This window comes from Meles meles, chromosome 2, assembly GCF_922984935.1.
Source record: "Meles meles chromosome 2, mMelMel3.1 paternal haplotype, whole genome shotgun sequence".
NCBI lineage: Eukaryota > Metazoa > Chordata > Mammalia > Carnivora > Mustelidae > Meles > Meles meles.
Genome location: NC_060067.1, coordinates 110,242,583 through 110,254,841, shown reverse-complemented (window position 1 = coordinate 110,254,841; position 12,259 = coordinate 110,242,583). Strand labels below are relative to the sequence as shown.

Sequence of the window (12,259 nt, the reverse complement as noted above, 5' to 3'; positions counted from 1 at the left end):
AGGTAAAGATGTGTTTTCCTATTTTAACACATTGTCTTCTATTTCCTTTCATAGAGGAGTATTTTTCCAACCTCTTCGACCTCTCTCTCTCTCTCTCTTTTTTTTTCTTTTTTGCCAAGGGGAATGCAGCCGGTCCAGATTTCTGGAAAAGGCAATGTAAAGTCAAAGACCTGCCTCCCATAATGTTACCTTTTGGGATTCTCCCAGAGAGAATCAGCATTAGGTCAAGGAGAGTTGTGAATTTGAGGGTGCTACTCCAGTAATCATACATACTCTATAGCGCAGATGGCAGGACTCTGGCCTAATTTCGGAAATGAACCTGATTAGCATCTCAGTAAACCCTAGTTATAACTCTTCTAACTCACAATCCTAAAACATAATTTCAGGGTAGCTGTATGGGAAAAATAATATAGAATAAACATGTTGTACACCCCCTGTCAGATTTTAGGCAAGCAACAAGCTTAATTACAATGAAGTTTTTCAGTCTTTAAAATGAGGATGTCAATATTTAACTTGTAAAGTGATGTGAATACTAAATGGGCTAGAGTATGTAAATATCTTTACACCATGCAAGGTGCATAATATGTGCTCAGAAAGGGTGCCTGGGTGGCTCAGTGGGTTGGGCCTCTGCCTTTGGCTGGGGTCATGATCTCAGGGTCCTGGGATTGAGTCCCACATCGGAATCTCTGCTTGGAGGGTGCCTGCTTCTCCCCATCTCTCTCTGCCTGCCTCTCTGCCTACTTGTGATCTCTGTCAAATAAAGAAATAAAATCTTAAAAAATTTTTTAAAAATGTGCTCAGAAATACTCATTAAAAACAATAGTAATTTCAAACAAAACAATAATAGTTTCATGTCTTCATAAAGTTAATTTAATGTGTACTCATATGTTGAGAGGCAGCTCCCTCTTACTGTGCCCTAAAACCACATACCATACTATCAGTGATTCCAATGGCCTCAGAGGCAAAGTATACACCCAAACCTGTCATTTCCACCACCACCTGCTGGATGGGCTTCTTGAAGGTCTAAGGGTTGAGACAATCTGTGACCACTAATGCTCTTTTCCAGGGAAATTTTCCATCATTTATGTCCACCCTGATGATCCTAGAAGCACCAGATGCCTGGTGACTGGATGCCTGGATGCCAGATTGCCTGGATGACTATGGCTGAGCCGATTCCTCTGAGCCCAAAGACAATGGGGGACTGAAGGTGACCTTCAAATTCAGAAGATAAACCTCTATAAGTTATTCAAAGGTGGTGCACCTGTGTTTAATAGGAAAAGAAAAAAGCCACTGTAGTGTTATCTCTTATGGAAGAAGCAGTCTGACAGTATTGCTCCCAGAATGTAGTTAGAGTCACTGAAAAACTACACAAAAGAACATTTTAACCTTTGTAGTGTTAAACATAGCTCCAAAGCCTTTAGGCACCTCACTGCTTATGATCCAGCCTTTATCCATGGGAACAGCAGCATCAGTTTTCCCCACTGCAATTTCACACATGACAGTATAGTCAGTGAGTGTGCGAGTGCCACAGAGATGATAAATCTTCCTTCCTTTGCAGGTAAATCTGTTGGTTCCATCTAACATTAGTCCTGTGGGAGAAAGAATACTGTTTCACAGATAGGTAATATGACAAGCAGAGAAATATCAGGTTTTAGCTCCTAGTCAATACCTGTACTGATGAAAGCAAATTGGGTGAAAAGAGGTCAGAGAAATCAGAACTAACTTTTTCTTCAAGCATAAATTGCCCTTGTGGAGCAACCTGGAGCCTTATTCTCGCACTCTGGAGGAAGGAACATTAAGACTTTATCTCCTGAGGAAAGAAGAACAAGAAAGTGATTGCCAGGTTAGGGGAGGAATTAAATGCAATGAACACTGTATTTATTGATAGGAAATTATTTGTAATAAATATCACCATTTTCTTGTAAAGATAGTACTTATTTTTTGAAGTTAATTATCATCTCACAATGGAATGGAAATAAATCAGTGTCAATGCAATGGACCTTCAAAATACAATTGTATTTTGTTCAATAATGTTCGAATAAAAATCGAACATTTGTCTCTAATATATTGACGTTCAAATGTAATCGAGAGCTAGTTAAGTTTCAGAATGACGCCACAATCTGTGGTATGAGACTTGTCTGTTTGGGTGTGTACTATCCGAGGAGCCTAGTGGAGCATTGCTTCTAGTATGTGCTTAACAAGTAGTTGTTGAAAGAATTAACTAATACTCTAGTGTTAATGTTAGAATTAATACTCATTCTGAGGTATTATAAAGAGCCCAGAATTTGAGGGAAGGCAGCCTGTGTTTTAATACTAGCCGTGCCATTAAGTAGCTAAATCAAGTGACTAATTTTATTAATTTGCTGAAGCTTCTATTTTCTCATACACAAAATGGGAATATCTATGACATATGCTTGTTGTTAGAATAACATGTGGTAATGTAAAGCAGCTAGAAAGGTGTTTGAAATATTAATTGTGTCCAATGCAGAAGAAGTAACTATAAATTCTAGAGGAAACTTTGTTACTGATGATGCCTACTTTAGGCAACTTAAAGAATTATCATATATATGTGTGGGAGTAAGTGTATGATGTGTGTGGGTGTAGAAAAAAGCCCTTAATCATACATACTTTTAATATGTTGTAAATATAATTTTTAGTTTGATTTGGGATAAGTAAATTAGAGATAATCTCTATGAAAATGAGTGGAGAATGATTCTTTTTCTTTGGGTCCTTTTAGTCAAATACAAAATTAGAAGATCCTGAATCTTAGTTTGCTCATTTTTTATTTCTAGTGTGTGAATACATTAAAATTTTTAGTGAATATGTGATGAGTTTGGTTCTGTTTATGGTGGTTTGAGGGAAATGTCAGGGAGTGTTACGGAGGGAGAATTTACTGGGTTGACACTGTAGCTTGCCCAGTTGTCTACCTGGTTTCACACTGGTTACACTTTCTCCACTACTCTCTATGACTCCACCTTCCCCATTGCTCCAAATCATAGGCAAAGCTATTATCTTTTCACTTTTCAGGATGTGCTTGTTAGAACCACAGAGCCTAGAAGACAGAATCTGAATGGCGATTAGATGATTGGAGATGAAATGCCTTGTCATAAAATTTGATCTTTCAGAGAAGTGAAATAAGTATTTCCTACACTAGAGGTAGAATATATTCTTTAAATCCTGGGCTATAAATTTGACATGTTATGATTATGTCCATATAGTATAGCTATTTCAGAAAAAGGACCAAAACACTTAGTTTGTCTCTGTCTCTATACTTTTCCCAAGGCCTCTGTAATATCACAAACACTACTGAAGTATTTTCTAGCTCTTTGCCAAGAAGAGCTCTGTGGGTTTCTGGGAAGATGGTAAAGGATCCCAAGCTCACCTTGACCTATAGATGCACCTGCATAATACCTATAATAGTGTATATAACCCAGAAAACACCTGAGGACTAGCAGAACAGTCGCCATAGCTAACTGAAAGTGATAGAAATGGTGGAGACATGGTTGGGAAACAAAGCCATGAGATAAACCACAAAAGGAAGGGACACCACTCCAGTCAGTATGGAGAAGAGAGAGGAGCAGACTCCACCTAGCACCTGAGGAAGGGAGGACACACACTCACAAGAAGAATCCCCATAACATTTGGCTTTGAAAACCAGGGGTTCTTAACTTTGTGAGTTTTTACAATTAATGGGGATTAGGAATTAGAAACTTTAAAAATCAGCTGGCTTGGCTTTGGAAGAGCCAGAGGGTGATAAGAAACCAAGTCCTTGCCCTTAGAGATGCAGCATAACACACAAGCCCATTGAGATACAGCGTAGAAGCAGAAATTTGAAAAATACCTTGGGTATATGGGAAATTTTATTTATTAATCTCAGTAAATAAAGGAACATAACATAATAAAGGCCATCTATGAAAAACCCACAAGTAAAAACAGAACCTTTCCTCAGTGGTGAAATACTCAGTGGTGAAAAACAGAACATTTCCTCTAAGATGAGAAACAAGACAAGACAAACAAGACATTTCACCACTTTTACTCAACACAATACTGGAAGTTTTAGCCATATAGTCAGACAAGAAAAAAAAAAAGCACCAAATTGGTGAGGAAGAAGTAAAAGTTTTACTATTTACAAATACTATGAAATATGAATACAAATACTATTTACAAATACTATTTGTACTACGAAGTACAAATACTATGAAATACAAAAGACTCTACCAAAAAACTACTAAAACTGATAAATGAATTCAGTAAAGGCACAGATTACACAATCAATCTAAAGAAATCTGTTACATTTCTGTACAGTAATAATGAAGTAGAAGAAAGTGAAGTTAAGGAAACAGTCCTATTCAAATTCCAAGAATATTTATTCCAAGAATAAAATACCTAGAAATAAACTTAACCAAGAATGTGAAAAATCTGTATTTTGAAAACTATACAGATGGCCAAGACACATGAAAAGATGCTCAACATCACTAATCAACAGGGAAGTGAAAAAACTACAGTGAAATGTCTCCTCACACCAGTCAGAATGGTTACAATCAAAAACACAAGAAACAAGTGTTGGTGAAGTTATGGAGGAAAAAATAACCCTGTGGGCTCTTGTTGGGAAAATACAAAAACACCAAAGGGATACATGCACCTCTATGTTTACTGCAGCTTTATTTAGAATAGCCAAAGTTTGGAATCAGCCCAAGCGTCCATCAAAAAATGAATGGGTAAAGAAGATGTGGTGTATATATTACAATGGAATATTATTCAGCCATTAAAAATAATGAAATCTTGCTATGTAACAACATGGATTGAGCTAGAGAGTATAATGGTAAGTGATATGTCAGAGAAAGACAAATATCATTTGATTTCATTCATATGTGCAATTTAGGAAACAAAACAAACAGGGGAGAGTCCAAGATGGTGGAGGAATAGGAGCCCTTAATTTTGTATGGTCCCAGGAATTCAGCTAGATAGCCATCAAATGATTCTGAACACCTGCGAACTCAACTGGAGATCAAAGAAAAGAATAGTTGTCACTCTGTGAAGAGAAAAGGACCGCTTTCTGCAAGGTAGGAGGTGTGAAATGAGTCTGAGGCGATATCTGAAGACAGACTGTGGAAGGGGAAGGAGCCTCCATCAGCTGGCTACTGGCAAGTGATATAGCAGTGGAATACAAACAGAACTTTTAGACGTTGGCTACAGTGAGGGAGGTCACTTAAGCTGCTAAGTGAGGACAGAAGCCCAGCTGGGACAGTGTGGTCTCAGGATCCTTGGGGTCACAGGAAGCCCAGGGGTGTCTGAGTGCAGCAGAACTCCCAGGCATTGGAGTGGGGAAGCTGGCTGTAAAGAGTGAATCCAGGAGTGGGCTCTCAGCTCAGGATTACCATAAACCAAGAACTGTGGCACAGTCAGGTCACTGCTGTCTGAGCAGGGCCCAACTAGTGGTAGAAGAGGCAAGACCCTCCTTCATCCCCCTGGGAGGAGCAGCAGAGGAGCATGCCAGGAATCTGCAGGGTCTGGAGATTCAAACAGGGTCTTGTGCCTGGAAGAAAAACACTCGGTCACAGGTGAGGCTTTTTCACCATGATTCTTTAGTCTTTCAATGTTAATTAAAAAAATTTTTTTTCTTTTAAAATTTTATTCTTTCCTTTTTCAACCAATTTCTTATTTTATCAATCCCTTTTAAAAATCTTTTTTAATTATCATTTTTACAGTTACATTCTATTGTATTTAATCTTATTTTTGTGTTTTTCTTTCTTTAAAATTTTGGGATGCAGTTTCTTCTAATAGACCAAAATACACCCAAATTCTAGTGTATGGCTAGAAAAGAAAATCTAGAAAATATGTTCTATTCACCTATTGGATCATATTCTCTCTTTGTTTTGTTTTGTTAAGACCTTTTAAATTTTCATTTTTACAGTTACATTCTGTCTTTTCAATATATTTAATTTTATTTTTGTATATATAAGTTTTTCCTTCTTTATAATTCTGAGGTGTAGTTTCCTCTAATAAACTGACAAAAGTACACTCAGGAGATAGAGTATTGCTCTGTTCTGTTCATGTGTCTGTTTATATACCTTCCTTTTTTTGTTGCTGTTGTTTTGTTTCCTTTCTCTTTTATTGTTTCTTGTCTTTTAATAGCCATTTTTACAGTTACAGTCTATCTTTTCATTGTATTTAATTCCATATATATATGGAATTAAATATATATATATATATATATATATATATATATATATATATATAAAGTTTTTCTTTCTTTATAGTTTTGGGACCTAGTTTTCTGAAAAACAGACCAAAATACACACAGAATCCAGTGTATTACTCTATTCTGCTTGTCTGATTATATGCTTTCACTCCGTTTTTTAATCCCTGGTTTCAGATCTCTTCTGACTTCTTTAGTGTATATTTATCTGGGGTTGTTATTACCATTTTAGTATTTTGTTCTCTTGTTCATCTATTCTTCACTGGACAGAATGACAAGATGGAAAAACTCGCCTCAAAAAAAGAGAACAAGGGTAGTACTGACTGCCAGGGTCCTAATCAATATGGACATTAGTAAGATGTTAGAATTAGAGTACAGAATAACAATTATAAAGATACTGAGATACTGACTGGGCTTGAAGAAGACATAGAAGACAAGAAAATCCCTTTCTGAAGAAATAAAAGAATTAAAACCTAACCAAGTCAAAATAAAAAAGGCTATTAATGAGATGCAATAAAAAATGGAGGCTCTAACTGTTAGGATAAGTGAGGCAGAAGAGAGAATTAATGATATAGAAGACTAAAGATGGAGAATAAGGAAGCCAAGAAAAAGAGACATAAGTAACTGCTGGATCATGAGGAGAGAATTCAAGAGATAAGTGATACCCTAAAGTAAAACAATATTAGAATAATTTGGATTCCAGAAGAAGAGAGAGAGAGATTGAGAGAGAGAGAGAGAGAGAGAGTGAGTGAGAAGGGATATTGGAGCAAGTTGTAGTGGAGAACTTCCCTACTCTGGGGAAGGAAACAAGCATCAAAATCAAGAAGGTGCAGAGAATCCCCCTCAAACTCAATAAAAATAGGTCAACAGCCCATCATATAATAGTGACACTTACATATCTCAGAGACAGAGAAAATCCTAAAAGCTTTGTCCATAACCTACAAGGGTAGAAACATTAGATTGGCAGCAGACCTATCCACAGGAACCTAGCAGGCCAGAAAGGACTGGCATGGTATATTCAGGGTGCTAAACGAGAAAAACATGCAGCCAAGAATACTTTACGCAGCTAGGATGTCATTGAAAATAGAAGATGTGATAAAAAGCTTCCAGGACAAACAGAAATGAAAAGAATTTGTGATCACCAAACCCATCCTACAAAAAATATTAAAAGGGATCCTCTAAGCAAAGAGAGAGCCCCAAAGTAACAAAGACCAGAAAGAAACAGAGACAATATACAGGAACAGTCACTTTACAGGCAATACAATGACACTAAATTCATATCTTTCAATTAGTTATTCTGAATATAAATGGGCTAAATGTCTCAATCAAAAGACACAAGGTATCAGACTGGATAAAAAAGCAAGACCCATGAATACGCTGTCTGCAAGAGACTCATTTTAGACCCAAAGACACCTCCAGATTGAAAGTGAGGGATGGAGAAAAATTTATCATCCTAATGGACGTCAAAAGACAGCAGAGGTGGTAATCCTTATATCAGACAAATTAGATTTTAAACCAAAGACTGTATTAAGAGATTAAGAAGGACACTGTAATAATTAAAGGGTCTGTCCAACAAGAAGATCTAACAATTGTAAATATGCCCCTAACATGCAGCAGCTAATTATATAACAAAATCAAATAAATACATTGATAATAATACAATAATAGTAGGTGACTTTAACACCCCACTCACTGCAATAGACAGATCATTTAAGCAGAAGATCAATAAGGAAATAAGGGCTTTGAATGACACACTGGAACAGATGGACTTCACAGATATATTCAGATCATTCCATCCTAAAGCAACAAAATACACATTCTTCTCTACTGCACATGAAACATTCTCTAGAATAGATCACATTCTGGATCACAAATCAGGTCTCAACTGGCACTGAAAAACTGAGATCATTCCTTGCATATTTTTGGACCACAGTCCTTAGACACTGGCACTCAATCACAAGAGGAAAGCTGGAAAGAACTCAAATACATGGAGGTTAAAGATCATTCTAGTAAAGAATGAATGGGTCAATCAGGAAATTAAAGAATAATTTTAAAAAATTATGGAAACAAATAAAAATTGAAAACACGACAGTTCAAAAATTTTGGGGTGCCTCAAAGGTGGTCCTAAGAGGGAAGTATATAGCAATACAAGACTTTCTCAAGAAACAAGAATGGTCTCAAATACACAACTTAACGCTACACCTAAAGGAGCTGGAGAAGGACAGTAAATAAAGCCTAAAGGCAGCAGGAGAAGAGATATAATAAAGATCAGAGCTGTAATCAATGACATAGAAATTAAAAACAAAAACAAACAAACAAAAAAACCATTGGAGGAGATAACAAAACTAGGAGCCATTAAAATAATGAAATCTTGCCATTTGCAGTGATGAAGATAGAACCAGAGGGTATTATGCTGAGCAAATAAGGCACTCAGAGAAAGACAATTACCATATGATCTCACTGATAGGTGGGATTTAAGAAGCAAGACAGGATCATAAGGGAAGAGAGGAAATAAAAATGAAACAAGAAAAAACCAGAGAGGGAGATAAATCATAAAAGACTCTAAATCATAGGAAACAAACTGAGGGTTGCTGGAGGGAAAAGGGGTTAGAGAAATGGGGTAACTGACATTGGAGAAAGGTATGTGTTGTAATGAGCACTGGGTATTATGTAAGACTGATGAATCACAGACCTGTAACCTGAGACAAATAATACATTACATGTTAATTAGTTGAATTTAAATTAAAAAATAATTGAAAATTATTTGAAAATAATTGAAATTGAAAAATGGAAGAACACAAAGGGGGAAAAGTGAGAGAAAAAACAAGAAACAAACTCAAGTATAGAAAATAAATTGATGGTTACCCAAGTGCAGGTGGGTGTGGGAATGGGTGAAATAGGTGATGTGGATTAAAGAGTACACTAATCATGATGAAAGAAAAAAAAAAGACATACATTATTCTTAGCTCCAAGCATGGCAACAAATAAATTATTAATGCTAAAAGAACAGATAAGAAATCTGGGGCTTGTCAACATGATACATAGCTCTGAAGATTAGAGCAAAGCAAAACAAATGTGCTAGGTCTTGAATCAAAAGTTTCAGTCATCTTTTGGGTTCATTTCTCAGGTATTTGGATATCTTTAAGTTATAAACAAGATAGCAAACAAAATCCACAATGTGAATGTTTCTGGTAAAATGGTCTTTAAAAATATTTAACCATATTTCTGGCTATAGTCTTCATCAAAAGAATTTCTGTCACCAGGGGGAATAGAGCTTAATGTTAAGCTGAAATTGTATTCCTTTTTCATAATTACAGTCTTATTGAATTGTTATGAAACAGAAATGTGTGCAGAGATATGTTACCAAATAAATGATCCCAGTTCCTCTATCTTAACAGGGAGTTATCTGTAGAAAATTATTCTGCATGATTTTGAGAACATATGTTATTCTTATAGAATTTCTACACAAAAAGTATATGGTTAATTAAATTTGGAAGGCTGTAGGGTTGTAACAGTTTTAGGATCCACTGATTTGGAATTTTTTGATATTTTAATCACAGCATACCTGAGTCTTATTGTGTTTTTAAAAAGTGGTGCCTGATGAGGGAGCAGAAGGCTGGCTGAGGACAAAGCAAAAGCTGGCACACTGCACCCCCTCTCCACCCACTCCCCTCGGTAACATGTGTGACATTCCTCAGGCACCCCTGGCTGCCCTAAAAGAAAAACAAATAGTTAACTTGCAGAGATCACAATCCTGCAAGACAGGAGTCTCCCTCGGTCTATAAATGTCCTAGTGATTTACAACAAAGAAGCTATCTTTTCAATAGCCCAACTTCCAGAGACAAACAACTCAGTTCCTCAAGCCCTAATGTCACCCTCCCCTCCATAAACTGAAGGAGGCTGAGGCAGAAGGAAATGTAAATAAAGTTAAATTTCTTCTAAACCTAAAACTCACTGACAAGGATGTTTGATATGTGACATTCCACCAGGAAACTCCCAATTGTCTTCATGTTAGTGCCTCATTAGAGGGAAAAACAGTCGTGGCTTGACAAATACCAGGCCTCCAATATCCTGACAGTCTTTACCGTGACAGCCCTTTTTAACATGCCCTTTGTCCTCACCTACCCAACTCATTTACCCCTGGTTCAAGGAAGGCTGACCAAAGATTTCGAAAACAACATGCCATACCAAAGATCAATCAGGAACAGGATAGCTTAACGCTGTAATAAATCATGTCAGAAAAAAACAGGAACATAGGGCTAGCAGTCTGGACCAATCACCTACTGCCGAGTCCACCCCTACTCTGCCTGTAAAAACTCTGACTGTAACCTGGTTTGAAGTCCAAGTCCCTACTCTGCTGTGTCAGGTAAACTTGGGCCCAAGCTTAAGCTTGTCAAATAAACCCTCGTGTGATTGCATCAGTGTTGGCTCCTTGGTGGTCTCTTAGACGTAAAAACTTGGGCATAACAGTGCCGATCCGGACACATGGGTGGCTCAGTCGGTTAAGTGGCTGCCTTTGGCGCAGGTCATGATTCCAGGGTCCTGGGATTGAGTCCCACATAGAACTCCTTGCTCGGCAGGAAGCCTGCTTTCTTTTTCCCTCTCTCTCTGTCTGCTGCTCCCCCTGCTTGTGTTCTCTCTCTACCTGTCAAATAAATAACAAGTAAAATCTTAAAAAAAAAAAAAAAGTACTGCTGATGACCTCCCTCAGTTTTTTGGAGATTTACTTGCCCAGAACTCAACAAAGCACCCTCTGAGTTAGAAAAGAAATTCTATCATTATAGAGCCTACATCTTCCTTCAGGGGGAAGTCTTATTCATATGAAAACCCAAGAAAAAGTAGGAGAGCTCAGTGATGAGTTGCTATTGAGAAAGTTTCAGAAAAGAAAAAGAAGTGTGCCAGAAAGCTTAATCTCATCACTGATTCTTATATGTAAAAAACAGTAAGAAGAGAAAGAGCAGTAAGAAAAAGCTGAAATAAAAAGGCAAAAATGGATGTTCTACTCCAATATAATATATTCTATGAAAACAGGAAATAGAAGAAAATCCAGGGAAAAGGAAACAAAAGATTGAGGTAACAGAATTGGCAAAAGTGGAAAGATAGTTGGAAATGGAAGAAACATTTATAATGTTCATTCTTTCTCTCTATTTCTTAAAACAAACCTTTACTGAGCACCTGTTGTATGCCAGCCATTGTACTAGAAGGTGGGGATGAAGATGAATAAGAGGCAGGGTCCTGGCCCCAGTGGGACTTCAATGAGAGGGAAGGGTAATAACCAAGTAAGCAGATAAACAAAGAAAATATAGCCTTTGTTAATTACTGTGAGGGAAAAAGATACAGGAAGAAGGAATAGTTGGAGGAACCTACCTTAGGTAGAGTGGTGAGCAAAGGTGTTACTGAAGAAGGAACTTTTATACTGAGATCGAAAGAATAACAGTGACTGACAAAAATTCTGTGTTTCAGGTGTAAGGAACAGCAGCGGAGCAATAACACCCAGACAGAAGGAGTTTGCATGATTAAGAACTAGTAGAAGGCAGCTGTGGTTGCCACAAACTGAGGCTGGATGGGGTGGGGAGGAGATAAGGATGAAAACCTTGTGGTGAGAAACTTGGATTGGGTTCCAAAAGTAGCAGGAGGCCAGTAAAAATTTTAAGCAAGGGAGTCACAGAGTCTCCTTTGTTTTTTAAAGATCTCCTTGGGTGATCTTGGTGAGAATGCAAACTGGTGCAGCCACTGTCGCTGACAGTATGGATATTCCTTCAAAATTTTTAAGTAGAATTACCTAATGATCCAGTAATTCCACTACTGGGTATTTATCAAAAGAAAACAAAAACACTAATTCAAGGGAATACATGCATCCCTATATTTATTATAATATTATTTATAATAGTCAAACTGAAGAAGCAACTCAAGTGTCCATTGATAGATGCATGGATAAAGAACTGGTTTCTATATACAATGGAATATCACTCAGCCAAGGGAATGAAATCTTGCCTTTACAATAACATGGAGGGATCTAGAGGGTATAATGCTAAGCAAAATAAGTTAGAGAAAGACAAA

At 37.1% G+C, this 12,259-nt stretch overlaps 1 protein-coding gene across 3 annotated transcripts; it reads right to left on the bottom strand.

Moving 5' to 3' along the window:
* Positions 1 to 1,140: 1,140 nt before the first annotated feature.
* Positions 1,141 to 10,242, bottom strand: LOC123937108 (alcohol dehydrogenase 6-like). Of its 3 annotated transcripts, none has more exons than XM_045997690.1 (3): positions 10,155 to 10,242; positions 1,426 to 1,589; positions 1,141 to 1,261 (listed from the first exon to the last, which is right to left on the bottom strand). In XM_045997690.1, the coding sequence occupies exons 1-3, from the start codon at positions 10,207 to 10,209 to the stop codon at positions 1,247 to 1,249; spliced, it is 234 nt and encodes a 77-aa protein (XP_045853646.1). In that variant the 5' UTR covers positions 10,210 to 10,242; the 3' UTR covers positions 1,141 to 1,246. The 3 variants fall into 3 exon arrangements, with proteins under 3 accessions (XP_045853646.1, XP_045853645.1, XP_045853644.1); XM_045997689.1 differs by having other exon boundaries at positions 1,144 to 1,261; positions 1,387 to 1,589; XM_045997688.1 differs by lacking the exon at positions 1,141 to 1,261 and having other exon boundaries at positions 1,354 to 1,589.
* Between the last annotated feature and the right edge of the window lie 2,017 nt (positions 10,243 to 12,259).